The sequence below is a fragment of the Erythrolamprus reginae genome, chromosome 4 (assembly GCF_031021105.1).
Source record: "Erythrolamprus reginae isolate rEryReg1 chromosome 4, rEryReg1.hap1, whole genome shotgun sequence".
In the NCBI taxonomy this organism is placed as follows: Eukaryota; Metazoa; Chordata; class Lepidosauria; order Squamata; family Dipsadidae; genus Erythrolamprus; species Erythrolamprus reginae.
The window spans coordinates 111,401,887-111,419,004 of record NC_091953.1 but is presented as its reverse complement, the minus strand read 5'-3'; the positions used below and the strand labels follow the sequence as shown (position 1 = coordinate 111,419,004).

At 44.9% G+C, this 17,118-nt stretch overlaps 2 protein-coding genes across 2 annotated transcripts in view; both read left to right on the top strand.

Moving 5' to 3' along the window:
- LOC139166944 (cilium assembly protein DZIP1-like) overlaps positions 1-17,118 on the top strand; it is a 104,781-nt gene that overhangs the window by 11,767 nt on the left and 75,896 nt on the right. Inside the window, exon 2 of the mRNA XM_070751226.1 lies at positions 7,594-7,718. Within this exon, the coding sequence (XP_070607327.1) occupies positions 7,594-7,718 (125 nt within the window). The remainder of the gene's footprint in view (positions 1-7,593; positions 7,719-17,118) is intronic.
- LOC139167063 (cilium assembly protein DZIP1-like) overlaps positions 16,527-17,118 on the top strand; it is a 70,372-nt gene continuing 69,780 nt past the window's right edge. The window contains exon 1 of the mRNA XM_070751492.1: positions 16,527-16,595. Within this exon, the coding sequence (XP_070607593.1) occupies positions 16,527-16,595 (69 nt within the window). The remainder of the gene's footprint in view (positions 16,596-17,118) is intronic.

The following is a 17,118-nucleotide window of genomic DNA, read 5'->3' as shown; positions in this document are numbered from 1 at the left end:
CATTTTATTTATTATTTTATTTATTAAAATTTATACGCTGCCCTTCTGACAGACACAAGGAGGCTTACAATAATAAAATAATTACAAAATTTAAAACACCCCAGTATATATTATAAAAACAGATAGGAAAGTTAAAACCCAATAAAATAGCACAGTCATCACTCATACATAGTAGTGGCCAGAGTGGAGAACTATCATTCAACGGCCCCAAGCCTGCCGACAAGTGTGTTTTTAATGCTTTCCAGAAGACGAGAGTGGGGGCAGTACCAGTCTTTGGGGGGGGGGGGGAGTTGGTTCCAGAGCATGGGAGCCACAACAGAGAAGGCTATCCCCCGCGGTCCCGCCAGCCGGCATTGTCTGACCAATGGGTCCTGCAGAAGGCCAACTTTGCGATCTAATCGGTTGCTGGGACATTTGAGGCAGCAGGCGGTGCCGTAAATAATCTGGTCCTAAGGTATGTAGGGCTTTATAGGTAATAACCAGTGCCTTGAATTGTGTTCAGAGACCAATTGGAAGCCAGTGCAGCTTGTGGAGTGTTGGACTGATATGGGTTTATCCAGGCACGCCCACCACGACTCGCGCAGCTGCATGCTGGACAAATTGAAGTCTCTAAAAGTTCTTCAAGGGTAGCCTTAAGTAGAGTGCATTGCAGTAATCGAGCCACACATTAACTGGTTACTGCCATCAGCTGTCACCAGTAGCAATTTAGAAGGATTCAGTTTCTTTTTATACATTGTACTGTACTTCAAAAAGCATATTAAAAGCATATGCTTATAATGTTTGTAATACTGATACATTTTAATCAGAAGTCTTTTTGAGTCCTTTTGTTTCGGGATTGAGTTCCCTGCACCATCCTTCTACTATTAAATTACTCAAATGGCACTTGTTTTCAGAACAAAACTGTCATTCAAAATAATGACAAACATCAAATCATCTAGAGATCAAAATAAACATCTAGAGATAAATATCCTTAGTGGCACAGATGTTGTTTAACCAAACTTTTATTTTACACTGTCAGTTTTGTGAAAAAGCCTTTTTGAACGCTGCCTACCTGCACAACCATTTGCAGCGTTGCCGTTCAGAACAACCAGTCATCGGTGGTGAGTGTTTAATAAATAAATAGATTTAAAATCTTACATCCAATCCATAATTTTTCTTGTTTGAGAAAAGCAAACAAGGACAGTAGGTGCTATTTGCAGAATGAGGAGGAGACTTTGTTTGGAGAGCCATTTCTTTATTAGAAAATCCAGCACATTTGTTACTACTTACTGTTGTGAGCTGCCCCGAGTGTTCAGAGAAGGGCGGCATACAAGTCTAATAAATTATTATTATTATTATTATTATTATTATTATTATTATTGCCAATATATGAGAACCCACTAAAGCCTTTGTTAAGCTAAAGTGAATTGTACAAATGCAGTTTGTATAGTTTGTATATATAAAACCAGAGGTGGGTTCCTGCCGGTTTGGGCTAGCTTTATAGAATCAGTAGCGGGAATTTCCCCCTGCTCACCGAATCGGCAGTGATGATTGGCTGGAAGTGCCCCCGAACTGGCTCTCTCAGTAGCACCATAGGCGCCACCATCTTGTTTTTTGCTTCTGCGCATGCACAGAACCTGGTTTGCGCCTGTGTGGCACGCAACATATGTGTACCCATGTGAGGAAGTGAACCAGCAGTGAAATAAGTCAGAACCCACCTCTGTATAAAACATCTAACTTTAGTGTTTTTTAAATTTAGTTTTTATTTTTAAATGAGTTTTAGTTTTTTTATTATGATCAGAGGAAAGGATCTACAGCTAATCCCCGACGTACAACTGTAATTGAGTCTGGCATTTAATCATTATGGTTGTAAAACAGGTCATCACATGACTGACCCAAGTTCATTAAATAAACACTAGGCTCATTAAACAAATCTGTTGTCCGCTGTAGGCTTTTGTTCTCCACTGCGCTGCTCAGAGAGTCCAATGTGGGTTATTCTTCAGCCTCATTGGCAGGGACTGAGTTAAAAATTAGCATAAATGTTATGTCCCGCCCACCACTGCTCCCTTAGGTCAGTCTTAAAAACTCAGTCATGTAGGGACTATGAGTTTTCTTCTCACAAAGAGTGTGATTTTTAATTCATCTAAGTACTTGCTTTTTCCTAACTAACTCTTCTTTCTTTCACAGGAGGAAGAAGAAAAGGTTTCCTGCTGAGAGCCTCTTCCCTCCGGGGTATTGCTCTCCAACTCTTCACCCCTGAGAGACCACTGCTCTCCGGAGCACTGCCTCGAAGACAGGGAAGAAACTTAAGGGGTCCCTGACGTTCGCGATCAAACCCCCCCCGCCGCCGCCACTTTTCTACCGAAAAGCTTCTCCTCGCTGCCTGAGGTTCCGACTGCCATTTTGTGGGGGAGAAACACTGAGCTGCCGGCATACGAAGGCACTGAGATGCCTCAGCCATTTTAGGGCTTAGTACTGCCCCCTATTCGGATGCCATTTTGAGGCAACAGGTGGGGGCCATAGGCCATTGAGTCAGCAAAGCTAGTTACTCAACAGCCGCTATTTTTAAACAAGGGGCGTTACCATGGCAATTAAGGAATTTAGGTCTTGACCAATCACCGGAAGGAGGGTCAGTGACTAGTTCCTCTGAGGACTGATTCAGCATTCATTTTACCATCTTGTGCAGACCAGTCCTTCGTATTATTAGGATTGCCCAGCTGCCCCCTCTACAAATAAAGGCAAGGATAAGAGCCATAGCACTAAATCAAAGGGAAAATCTTCTCAATCCTCAGTGGCCTTAAAGGAGGCTGAGAAGAGAATCAAAGCCCTGGAGGCTCAGCTGGAAATGAACAGACCAAGGCAAGGGCCTAGTCCTTCTACCAGCACTATCCCACCTCACCAACAGAGCCCTTTGGCTTCTGCTGCTGCCTTCGAGGGACCTCACCTCACTGGAGCTGGGGATTTGTCCCCTGATCGCCCATTGAGTGCCCCATTGCCATCTGAAGGGATTCAAAGGGCAGAATGATCCAGACCACCCCAATCATGGTCTCAACCGGCACAACCTCCAGCAGCCACCTTTACCCCAACTCCAGCAGGTCTCAGGGGCCCCATGGACAATTGGCAGACTATGTCTCCTTCATTACAAGACATGATAGCGTCTGCATATTCCCAGGGCATTGCAGTGGGTGCCCAGCAATGCCCATCTCCTTTACCACCTCGAGCCAATAGACAAGACCTTTGGGCAGCCCCTGCTTCTGCGCCATCTTTACATGATTCCTTTCAGGAGGACCAGGGCCCAAGGGAGGTGGGCTTCATGCCAGCGGCCAGACTCATTAATGAGCCCCAGAGGGCATCTGAGCACATTCCTGCAGTACCTATCTTTGCAGAGAATATAAAGAGACCCTGGCAGAATCCATCAGCAGCCCTGGGGCCCTCAGCCTTGGACAAAAGATTTTACTCCTTTGATCCAGAGGTAGAGTACTTACTTCAGTATCCTTCAGTAGATACTCCAGTCACATCATTGATGTCTAACGCAGTGGTACTATCAGATATGGCAGACGGTCTGAGACCAGAGGACAGAAGGGTGGAAAACATGATTAAAAGGGTCCACCAATTATCTGCTTGGTCCTTGAGGGCAGCATTGGCTGCGTCCTTCTTTAATAGGGCCTCCATCCTGTGGCTCCAGGATATACTCCCCAGACTAGGCCCAGAGGACACCCGTCTTCACCAAGACATCAACAAGCTCATCGCCACTGCCGAGTTTTCTGCAGATGCCACCTTGGCGGCAGCAAGATTTTCATCTCAAGCAATGGCAACTAACCTCTCAGCTCGACGCCTGCTTTGGCTTTGTTCATGGCAGGCAGACGCGAAATCAAAATGGCGTCTAGCTACAGCTCCTTCTCAAGGTTCTAAGCTCTTTGTTGAGTCATTAGACTCTGTCCTGATTGAGGACAGAGATAAGAAGAAAGTGTTACCAAGGTCGGCAAGAAGGCAAGACAGACGAGGGGCACCATACTTCCGTAGACAGCCCTTTCGATCGGAACCCTCCTCAACTTCGTCCCCAGTTGCATGGACCTATGGACAGGGGACTTACACCCAACCATCTTACCGAGCTGACCGAGGCGGCTATGGGGATAGGAACCGCCAGTTTCAACAACCTCGCAGATCCTACAGAGGCGGCAACAGAGGAGGTTATCGCAAGCAAAAATGACTCCTCCCTCGATCCACCCATCAGTGGTCGCCTGCAATTCTTCACCAAATTTTGGGAATCCATATCCACCGACACATGGGCCTTAGACACTGTGGAACAAGGCCTGCGAATAAACTTTTGGCAAATTCCTCCAAACAGATTCATACGATGCCCGACTTTACTTCATCCGCAAAAGCGATCTCTTATTTTCCAGGAGATCCAACATCTCTTGGACATTGGGGCAATAGAACCAGTTCCGACAGACCAGAGAGGTCAAGGGTTCTACTCCATAGTATTCCTAGTCCCCAAGTCCTCCGGCGGATGCCGCCTAATTTTGAACCTCAGACAACTGAACATTTACATCCGGTATCAGAGGTTCAAGATGCATTCATTACATACCATTCTGGCATCTATTTGTCATCAGGATTGGATGACCTCCATCGACCTGAAGGAAGCGTATCTACACGTTCCGGTCCATCCACATCACCGTCAATTTCTACGTTTCTGCCTTCAGGACCAATATTTCCAATACAAGGCCATGCCCTTTGGCCTTTCCTCGGCTCCCAGGGCCTTCACCAAACTTGTAGACACCTTAACAGCCAGCCTCAGAACGCGCTCCATACGTCTTCTAGCTTATCTAGACGACATAATCATTCTTTCCAGAGACCCTCAACACGCCAAACAGGACCTGACCCTAACAATGGACTCCTTGGAGAGAGCAGGTTTTACAATCAACTACGACAAAAGCCACCTGCAACCAACCAAGTGCCTGCTCCATCTAGGCAATACAATAGATTCTTCAAAAGGCATGGTCTTCCTATCATCAGAGAGACAGCAGAAGATAATAACACTGATACACTCAATAACACGCCGCACCAAGATTCCCCTGGCGCACCTATCACAATTACTAGGTGTGTTCATTTCATGCATAAACATAGTACCGTGGCCTCGGATACATGCTCGCCCTCTACAGTGGCTTCTACTCCCATTCCAAAGAGCTCGACTAAGCAACTCCAAACACCAAGTGCACCTGACCACAGCAGTTTGCCTCTCCTTACCTTAGTGGACATCTCCTGCCATAACCAGGGGCTCTCCCTTCCTCTTCCACCAGGAGGTGACCATCACTACGGACGCAAGCCTGTCCGGCTGGGGAACTCGCTCCGGATTCCAGGTTGCCCAGGGCAGAAGGTCAACAAAGGACTTGGCAGATCCCAGCATCAACCTTCTGGAGCTACGGGCGGTTTTCAGAATGTTACAGACGTTCTCGGATATCGTAGCTGGTCAGCACGTCTTGATATTGATGGACAACGTGGCAACGAGAGCCCACGTGAATCACCAGGGAGGTACACGATCAGACCGCCTGATGCAGGAAGCACACGCTCTAATGTCATGGGCAGAGATACACCTGGCCTCGATTCGTGCAGAACACATTTCAGGAGTGGACAATACGCAGGCGGACTGGCTAAGCCGCACAACGATAGACCTGGGGGAATGGTTTCTGAACCCAGAGGTGTTCCAGCAGATAGTTCACCGTTACGGCATTTCAGTAGTCGAATTGTTCGCCTCACAGCACAACCACCAGGTACCAAGGTTCTTCTCCCGGTTTCCAACCCCGGGAGCCGAGCAAGTCAACGCACTCCTATCACCATGGCCGAAGGTCACAGGACATAGTTTTACCGTATTTTTGTACCCACGGCTCCCATCCATCGGAGCTTCGTTGGCATAAGGTGGATGTCCGAAGAGCCGTGAAGATATACGTACGACGTACGAACACCTTCAGGAGATCGGAGGTTCTCTTTATTTCATTCCTTCCCGCATCTATGGGAAGGAAGGTATCGGCCAAGACTATTAGCAGGTGGATCCGATCCTGCATCATTGAAGCATACAAGACGAAATCAACTCCCTTACTGGATAGGATTACGCCTCATTCCACTAGGAGCGCAGCCACTTCAGTGGCTTGGACCACACAGGCACCAATTGAGGACATTTGTAGGGCTGCAACTTGGGCTGCACCCACAACCTTTGTCAGACATTACCGCTTGGACTCGTTTGCTTCGGCAGAAGCAGCCTTCGGCAGAAGAGTATTACAGAGAGTTTGTGTTCCAGAGCCCCTGGCCCAGCCTATCCCTCCCTAAAGTGTGGCTTGGGTATATCCCACATTGGACTCTCTGAGCAGTGCAGTGGAGAAGAACCGTTGAACTTACCTGAACGGTCTTCTCGCTGCACTGCGCATAGAGTCCAAACCCACCCGGCTTTTTAGCCCAGGTGCATAGTTCAGTTGAGGTTTATAGTTTAAAGTTTACTGAATAAAATTTTTCTTCCTTTCACTATTCCTTAGTTTTTTTATTGACTGACCTAAGGGGGCAGTGGTGGGCGGGACATAACATTTATGCTAATTTTTAACTCAGTCCCTGCCAATGAGGCTGAAGAATAACCCACATTGGACTCTCTTCACAGTGCAGCGAGAAGACTGTTCAGGTAAGTTCAACGGTTCTTTTCAGCATAATTGGACATAATTTCCTTTCCTGCAATGTAGCAATAACTTTTTTTGGTGACATAACTGGATATAATTTTCTGGAACATAATTAGACACAGTTTTGGACATAATGTTTGCATAAAGCAAAAGCAGATCAAAGACATTCTCTCTGTATTCTACTTCTTCAACACATTGTTTTCTTCCAATTACTGCAGCTTCTGACTGGTTAAATTGCAGTGGATATGGATTGAAGAGCTATCTCTAAAATAGATTATCATATCAGATATTTAGGAGCTTAATTGCCTTTTCAGAAACAGTTGCTTTTCTTGCAAGGCCTTACATTTAATAACACAATAATATGGATAAATTTGGGTTAGCAGTTTTAAGTTGCAAAAAAACCAACTTTTGCTGCTATCTAATGGTCTTATGGATTTATGCAGCCTATATATGCAATTGAACATTTCTAGAAGAGTGAAAGTTGGGAAGAGCATCACACTACAATATTCAATACACTTATTTGCTTTTATCTGTACGCCTCTAGATATTCGTGAGGAACAACTATTGGCAGACAGCATCTTCAATATGAAAAAAGGTGTGAGCTCTAGTATAGGGATTAGTACAGGATCATATAGAAGGGTCCACTCTGATCTAGGACATGGCTGGAGTGTGTTACATTTAGAAGAAAAAGTGATAATGAAATGAAACTTCTGATAATGCGGAATTATCTTCCAGGCTAGTATTTGCAAAGTGCATTGAACTGATGTTTATAAAAGCACTATGTAGCTTTTATAGAAAGTTTACTGTTAAAGTAGCTTGGAGGAGTCCCTGTTACATCCTTTAGATGATAATGTACTGAGGAAACAATGCTTCAAATATCTGTGTAAGTAGAAACAAATTTCTCTGAAGTATATTAATGGGCACTATCACCATTATACATTCTTTAAAGCAGATCAGAAGAAAAAATCACAGACTTATAAACTGCAGGAGGAGATCAACCAACTAAAGGAGCAGTTACAAGTTACCAGGTCTCAATTAGAAGCTGAGCGACATGCCCATATGGTCAAACTGTCTAAGGTAGGGCACATTCTGTAAGGCTCAGTTTTAAGATGCCATCCAATAATCCATTACTAATTAAGATTATAAGTCTAATAGTATCAACATTCAAAGGAGAAAATGACTTGCCTTGTTTGGTACTTTTGCACTTTATGTTTAAATGTAGATTGAAAAAGATGATTGACTGTTTTAGACATGATGGTTGCATATAAAATCTGCACCCTTTTTTAATGTTCTTTGGGAAATTTCACAGAATTGTCTATCTTGCCAATAGATTTTATCAAAAACTTGTTCTAATAAAGAGTCAGGTGAAAAGGATTATTATTATTATTATTATTATTATTATTATTATTATTATTTATTGGATTTGTATGCCGTCCCTCTCCGCAGACTCGGAGAGGGGCGGCATACAATATACATTTGTACAATATACATTTTCATACATTACCATTTCCATTATCTCTTCCTACAAACCTATTTCACTGATCAGTAATCCTCTGGTCTAGTTAGATTGGAATATTTTGCGATCCACATATCACATTAATTAATGTTAAGGTTTCATTGGTTTGGAATAAGCATCATGATCAAAATACAGGAATTTGTAGAAAAGGACTTTCTGAAATTCTTAAAATAGCTTTTTCATTCAATTTCAGGAATATGAAGATCACCGATTCAAACAGGAGGAGATTCGGCAGTCATTTTACAAATGGAAAGAGGAAGAAATTGGTCCTGAAATTTTCACTGTAACAAAAATGTTAGAGGATGTGTCAATCTTCCCATTGCAATGAGCTTCACGTATTTCTAAACAATGGGATATTTTCCCCCAGCAAAATCAGTTTTGTAATAATTATTAAAACTTTATTAAAACTTTGTAATAAAGTTTTTAAAAAGTACAGTATTTGTGGCATTTTAAATTATTTGTGTCTGAGCGGCAGTCCCCTTGGGACTGGGCGGCATAGAAGTACAGTGGTACCTCATCATACGAACCCCTTGTGATACGAACATTTCAAGATACGAACCTGGGGTTTTGAAATTTTTTGCCTCCTTTTACGAACTTTTTTCAACTTACGAACCTGAGCCCGGGTCCGTGGGCTCTCTTACTGCGCTTGCGCTCTCTGACTGCTGAAGGGATTCCCCTGCCTTATGACTGTCATGGCCGGGATTTCCCTTTTTGATTACAACCCCTGGTGGGATGGGAGGGGGAGAGCTGCGCCTGAACCTGGAGCCCACCTATGAGCCGCCCTGTTCGGAGGAGAAGCCACAGCTGCCACTGCCGCTGCAGCCACCCCGAAGCGGCTGCAAGAGTGCTTTCTCCGGATTGTTGCTGGCCGAAGAGCCTGGGGTTTTTCCTTTGCTTTCCAGAGGCTGGGCGAGATCCCCTCTCCTCCTAAACCTCCTCCAGAGACAGACGTGCGCTCTCCTTTGTGTCCACGGCCAGAGAAGCGGCGGCCAGTTGAAGTAGCAGCTGCTTCTCCTCCCTCTAATCCTGAACAGCCCATCTATCCATCACCTACCTGCATAGAAAGAAAAAGAAAGATAGATAGATAGATAGATAGATAGATAATGGATAGAAAGAAAGATAGATAGATAGATAATGGATAGAAAGAAAGATAGATAGATAGAAAGAAAGAAAGAGAAAGAAGAAAAGAAAGAAAGAAAGAAAGAAAGAAAGAAAGAAAGAAAGAAAACTCCCACTGGGTTTCGTGTGGGCCAGCCCATTGCCGGTCCAGCACACCACCAAAACACGCTCAGTCGGAGGGGGGGGGGGGGAAAGCTCCGGGAAAGACAGGGAAGCCCCCTCCCCTCCATCCACACACAAACCACTCCAGGGAAACACGAGGCTGCGAAGCTGCATGAAGCACATATGGGAGGAAGCCTCTGAGGAGAAGGTTGAAGGGTGGAGAAATAAAGAAAGAAACCCGTGTTCCCCAGTCCCTCCGCTGCTCTCTCGTGTCCAGGGGGCGAGCCCAGCACAGCAGACAGGCAGCTTCTGGTGTCATTGCAAAGGAGAGGCAGTCAGAGAAACGGAACAGAACGGAATAGAAACAGTTTAATTCTCGGCAGCCGGGCGAGTCTAAGTGTCTTCTACATGGTCCGTCTCACCCCTCTTGCCCATCAGAAAGACAAAAAGATGAGGAAAGAGAGGAAGGAAAAGATGTGTGTGTGTGTGTGTGTGTGTGTGAAAGAGAGAGAGGGGGGGGCTGACTGCCTCTCCTTTGCAATGATACCCGAAGTTGCCTAGCTGCTTCATCCCTCTCCCAGTTGAAAGACCCTTCCCCCCAATTTTCTTAACGTATCCAGAACTGGCAACTGTTTCAGTTTTCTTCTTAGGCAAGCCTCTAGATGGATGGATGGATAAATGGATGGATTGATGGGTGGGTGGGTGGATGGATGGATAGATAGATAATGGATAGGAAGAAAGAAAGATAGATAGATAGATAGATAGATAGATAGATAATGGATAGAAAGAAAGAAAGAAAGAAAGAAAGATAGATAATGGATGGATGGATAGATAGATAGATAATGGATGGATGGATGGATGGATAGATAGATATAGAAAGATAATGGATGGATGGATGGATAGATAGATAATGGATGGATAGATGGATAGATAGATAGATAATGGATGGATGGATAAATAGATGGATAGACAGATAGAGTGAAAGATAATGGATAGATGGATCGATGGATAGATAGATAGATATAATGGATGGATAGATAGAAAGAAAGAAGGAAGGAAAGAAAGATAGAAAGAAAGAAAGAAAGCCCCCACCCAGGTTTTCGTGAGGGCCAGCCCATTGCCGTCCCAGCACACCACCAAAACACACTCTGTCGGAGGGGGGGGGGGAAAGCTCTGGGAAAGACAGGGTAGCCCCCGCTCCATCCACACACAAACCCCTCCAGGGAAACACAAGGCTGCGAAGCTGCGTGAAGCACATATGGGAGGAAGCCTCTTAGGAGAAGGTTGAAGGGTGGAGAAATAAAGAAAGAAACCCATGTTCCCCAGTCCCTCCACTGCTCTCTTGTTGTCAGGCAAAGCCGCCGGGTGTGTCCAGGGGGTGAGCCCAGCACAGCAGACAGGCAGCTTCTGGTGTCATTGCAGTCAGCCTCTCTCTCTTTCTCTCTCTCTCCCACACACACACACACACACATGTGTCAATGATCCATGAATGGGGAAAACCATTAAAGGATACAGGTATGTTCATGCTAGAATTGCTGTGTTATATTTTTCCTGAACAATTTCCAAGGGGGGGTGTAGGAATTTAATCCAGACCTACATCTACTGTGACTGTGGATACTGTTTACATAGATGTACCAGTTGCATGATAGCTTAGTGCAGAAGAAGGAAGAGTTCCTGTGACAAGATGTACAACTCTCCCATTGCAGTCATTGAGAGGGTGGTGAGAGTTTCACCCATTTCCTAGCTTTGCCCAAGGGGGATTCCAAAGTTGGAATGTTCCCATATTGTCCAACTATGGTTATGGGAGATGGCAGATCTAGACTGGATAATGATGAGAATCTTAAGGACAAAAAGATTAAACTAAACTGGCTCTTCCAGTTGACTTGAGGCTCCAACAGGGGGGGTTCACATTGGCGGTAGTTCCTAGATTAATAACAAATACTACACACACAACCCTTTCATTTTTTAAACTGGTATTGTATTTCAATTATTATACTTTATATTTCTATCTTTTGATATTGTAAGACACTCAAGAGTTAGTGTGTGGTAAAATGGATGGCTAACAAATTTTACAAAGAGGGAGTCAACCTATTCTGCAAAGCAACTGAGGGTAGAACAAGAAGCAATGGCTGGAAACTAAATAAGGAGAGAGGTAACTTAGAACTAAGGAAAAATTTCCTGACAGAACAATTAGCCAGCGGAACAGCTTGCCTCCAGAAGTTGTGAATACTCCAACACTAGAAGTTTTTAAGAAGATGTTGGATAACATTTGTCTAACGTAATGAAGGGTTTCCTACCTCAGCAGGGGGTTGGACTAGAAGACTTCCAAGGTCCCTTCCAACTCTTGTTGTTGTTGTTATTATTATATAAATAAATGACTCCATCCTGCAGTGATGCTGTCCGTCCCATATTTTTCTAGCTCACTAAGAAATAGATTACGATCTACTTTGTCAAATGCTTTATATTGAAGTCCATGTGTCCACAGCATTTTGCTGGTCCATTAAACGGTTGATTTCATTATTTTGGAAACTTGGGCAGATTTCAGCAAAACAGACAACAGGCAATTTACCAGTTCACGAACTCAATCCCTAAACACGATTCATACGAAGCAAAGAGCCATTGATTTAATGAGCACAGCTTGCATACAGGCTACAACTTTTTAATTATAAAATGGTCCCAGGCAGTGAAGGGGCTGCTCTTCTTCGGTGTTACCGGTGAGCTCTCCAAGACTGGCACGAGCGTGTGTCGGCACAAGATTCAGCTTCTGCGCATGCGCCACAAGCAAAATCTCACACAAGAACACTCACACACACAAGATTTCACCTCTTTTCAGAGATTTCTTTGTGTTCGTGCATGCGCAGAAGCAAAAACTGCCGAAAATAGGCAAGATCTCACATGTGCAAGCATCTTCACACAAGATTTCGCTTGCAGAACATGTGCAGAAGCCGAATCTCGCATGGGGGCATGCATGCATCCATCGGGGACACACAGCTGTGTGAGCATCCCGGTTTTTACTACCATGCTGCCATGTGGCCACATACCAGGTGCAGCCCACTAGTCCCAGAACTATGTCTGCAAATGCCAACTTTTAAAGAATCACCTACAGTTCCATGAGAACAGAGAATACTATTAGAATAGTTTGAGCTTTGACTATTCTGTACTCATAGTCATATCATAGTCATACTGAGTTTGTTTACTAGTATTTTTGAGTTTCTCTTTTACCAGTATCATGTATATGAATATTATTATACCTCTGTATACCACCAATACCTACAAACAAACAAATAAAATAAATAATATTTCATCGTAGCCCCTTCTGCAAGGAAGGCTGTAACTTCCTCTCCCACCTTTGCAATGATCCCAAGTGAGGCCATGTTTTTAGCTCTATAGGAAGAAGGTTAATATAACGCGAGCAGTTTAACCCAGGGGCAAGCAAAGTTGGCTCTTCTATGACTTGTGGACTTCAACTCCCAGAATTCCTGAGCCAATTATGCTAGCTCAGGAATTCTGGGAGTTGAAGTCCACATCATAGAAGAGCCAACTTTGCTTACCCCTGCTTTAACCCGTGTCTATGGATTCCCTTCCTGTCTCCGCCCCGCCGCAAGTCCCTTCTTCTCGCCCAAGTCCCTAAACTTCCCAGGTAAAAACTGCCAACCCCAGCGGCCAAAGTTTCTCTCACCCAGATCCCAGAGGACCAACAGCAACGACAACGTCGAGCCAAGCTTGTGAACGCAAATCCGGGGAGAAACCATGACGGCCCGCAGGCTCCCAAGCACCCAACCGCCGAACTCGCTTGGAAAGTTTACCTCAGAGAACTCCGAAACTCTTTCGCCATGCTAAAAGCAAGGATCCCCCCGGTGGGTCGTGGGAGCCTCCGATTGGCCGGCGCGTCTGTGGTCCCGCCTCTCGCTAGGGGAACGTGGAGAGCAGGAGAGGCTACTGTCACAAGGCTCCGCCTTTCTATCGCTCGCGCAGACACACGCTAAGGGCAAGTGAAGCTTGAGCTGCCGAAACAAGTGCCCTCACTTCGATTCCCGCTCGTTTGCGGCTCTGAAAGGCGAGCGGAGGAATGACGCTTGCGTCTGAGAAAACCTTCGCGGGGTTATTAGTGGTTGTTTTTTAAGTTGCCCAGAACGAGAGAATCTTCGAATTTTATGGGATTTTTCTTGTGACCTGTACGCAAAAGAAACGATGAAAACGACATTAAAGCCTCACAGCAGGTTGTTATCCTAGGAAACAACTGTTAATTACTCAAATCGGATGGAAAGTTATAAGATAATGTAACAAAGTTAGTCACATTTCAGTCTCAGCCCTGGACTGCGTCAATAGAGATCTTGTTAAATATTACTATTAGGATGACGTTAAATATATACTACTTTGGTAAGGCAACACTTAGAATAACAGTCCAGAAACATCTGAAACGGTATAGGTCAGGGATAGGTAAAGTTAGCTCTATGATTTGTGGACTTCAACTCCCGGAATTCCTCAGCTAGCAACATTGGCTCAGGAATTCTGGGAGTTGAAGTCCACAAATCATAGAAGAGCAAACCTTGCCTACCACGGTACAGGTTTTCCTGTTTGAGCAGAGGGTTGGACTAGAAGACCTCTTAGCTCTCTTCCAGATTCTGCTCTGTTCTATTCTCTTCCTATTCCATTCTGTCATCTTGAGATGAGATGGGTGGCAATAAATAACAGGTCTACAAAAAAATATTTTTTTAAAAATCATCACAGGTGACCTTGTACTTTTCTGAATCATTTTTTGTTCTGATTTCAAAAATGTATATTGTTTTTCTGTAGCAGGTATAGTTTTCATGGAGCAGCATCATTATTACAAGGTACTGTATAAGTAATATACTGCCGACATTAGATAGAATAGAGTAGAATCATTTTATTGGCCAAGTGTAATTGGACGCACAATGAATTTGTCTTGGTGCATATGCCCTCAGTGTACATAAAAGAAAATATAGATTTGTCAAGAATCATGTGATACAACACTTAATGATATTAAAAAAACACAGGTGTACAAAAAAAAAGTTTAATCATCGCAGTTGACCTTGTAATTTTCTGAATCATTTTTTGTTCTGATTTCAAAAATGTATATAGTTTTTCTTTAGCGTGCATAGTTTCCACAGAGCAGCATCATTATTATAAGGCAGCGATGGCGAACCTATGGCATGGGTGCCACAGGTGGCACGCGGAGCCATATCTGCTAGCACATGAGCCATTGCCCTAGCTCAGCTCCAACGTACATTAAGAAAACAGTAATTACTACACACGTTGAAATGTTGAAATAATGTAATAACAAAAATGCTTCTATATTAGACACTTTATGCAATGGAGCAAAACTAAGCATATTTTGGAACCAGCACATCGAACTCCATAAAACAGACATACAGGGTGTGTTCCAAAAGTAATGCAATTATTTAAAAAAGTTATTTATTGAATAGATTTGCACAAACATGTAAAATTCTTCAAAGTATTGTCCTTCGGCCTCTACACATTTTTTCCAGTGACTGCCATGACCGGCATGCGCCCTGGAAGGCATCTTCAGGGACCTCTCGCAAGGTCTTCGTCACGGCTGATTAGATCTCTTCTATGAACGAAAAACGTGCCTTGCCACAACGTGCTACGAGTTTGTGAGTTCCCCGTAGTCCTGACGTCGCCCCAGCAGACTTCTTTTTGTTCCCAGCTCTGAAGGGAACCCGTTTCTCGTCCATAGAAGAGATCCAATCAGCCGTGACAAAGATCTTGCGAGAGGTCCCTGAAAACGCCTTCCAGGGCGTGTGCCAATCATGGCAGTCACTGCAAAAAATGTGTAGAGGCCCAAGGACAGTACTTTGAAAAATTTTAAGTGATTGTGCAAATCTGTTCAATAAATTACTTTTAAAAAATTGCATTACTTTTGGAACACATCCTGTACTATTGTATTATTAGGCCATCAGCTACATTGTACTCGGGGACGGATTTCCATTGCCGCTGCTACCATTGCACTGCGCGTCCAGCTTCAGTCGTCTTGCGTGCGTGCACGTCCCCAGCGTGTTTTTGCTTCTGCACATGAAACAAAAACACAGTGAAATCTTGCAGGGGGAGCCGCGTGTGTGAGATTTGAACAACTTTTTTGCATGCATGGAAGCAAAGAATTGCTGAAATCTCATGCGCATGCATGTCCACTGAAAAGATTTTGCTTCGATGCATGAAGCAAAAAATATGAAAAATTGAAAAAAATAAGATGGCGGCGCCTGTAGGACTGCCACCGGAGCAGTCATGCACAAAATGCACAATCTGGCAGCTGCTACCCATGCGCAGACCGCTATTGCACCGGTAGCAACCCACTACTGAGCTCAACAACTGTTCTTACATTTTCTGGCTATGAAAGGCTTTGTGTTTTATGTCCAGGTAATTTCTTTTCTGAAAGTATCCACTTCTGATCTATCCTAGTTCACTGATGTCTAAGAAATCAAGGTGTGGTTGATTCATTTCAATATTCACTTGCTGAGTTTTCCCATGCCCATGCATCCCTAGGTGACTTGTTTCCATTGAAATTGAAGCTTAGGATTTTTTCAGTTTTAGTCAAACCAGCAACTGGATGTGCCAAAAGATCCTGCCTTGCATCCCACGGGAAACCTGCCCCAACTCCGAAACTGACCAATGTCTGACCTTGTACAATATTTGGCTAAGGCCCCTACAGCTTGTGGGACTGATGATCAATACAATAAGCAAAAGTCGGTCCCTTTTTTTGCACGAATGCCCCAGAAAGCGAGTCTTCATGAACAGCTCGACACCACATTTAGCCCCCGATTCATTTGGGACAGGGTTTGCACAGAAGCGCCTTCTGCATGAAGCCAAACACTGCAAATCCGTAGCATGCACCCGGCGGCGCTTGGCTTCTATGATCGGCGGATCCCAAATTAATCCTCAGCAGCACTTCTGGAATTTTCCTCCTGGAGGAATAGAAGGAGCCACTTTATGCTTCGGCATCCAGGTCTTTTCTCCCGGTCAAGGCCTCTTCTTGGCCTCCATGCGCTCCACCCTGACTGCGCGGGACAATCGGATTGGAGGAGCGGAAGGAGAGACAGGAGGCAAATCGCGGAGCGCACAAGCATTTTAAGGTGGCGGCGGGGTGGGGTGGGCGTGCGATCGCTTGCGGGATGCGCAAAAGCAGGAGGCGGGGTCGAGCAGCCGAGGAATCCGCTTCTCCGGAGCGTCGGCCGACCCAGGTGATGCGAGCGGATCGCGATCCCAGCGAAAGGGAAGCACAGCGTCTGGGTGGATCGCCGCATTCGGGAGTCCTTTAACGCGGACGGCCAAATCGCGCGGGGTGTGTGTTGATTTAATCTCGGCTCTGCCGCCGGCCGATCCCTTGCAGAGTTCCTTTCTTCGCGACGGGATCTTCCTGTCTCTCTCAACCCAGCAGAGGAAGCCCATTCGGGTTTTGTAGCCCCCGGCTTTGGGAGTGCGAATCCAAGAAGAAAGCGAGGCTGGAGGGAAACCCGTTTGCTTCTTCCCTTTAAAAAGCCTGGGAGCCTCGGCTGTCGCCTCCTTTTTCTTTTGAAATCTGACTTGGCTTTGGGGATCAAGCTTGATTTCAGGCGTGTCCTCGCTGGCTTGCTTCGCTTTCTCAACTTCGCGGGCAAGGAGCGCTTCGAATTGCGGGGCTTTTTTCCCCTCTTTTTAACAATGCGATTAGAGCAAGATTGCCATGCGGCTGAGCTGCATATTGGGTTAATATTCATTTGACTT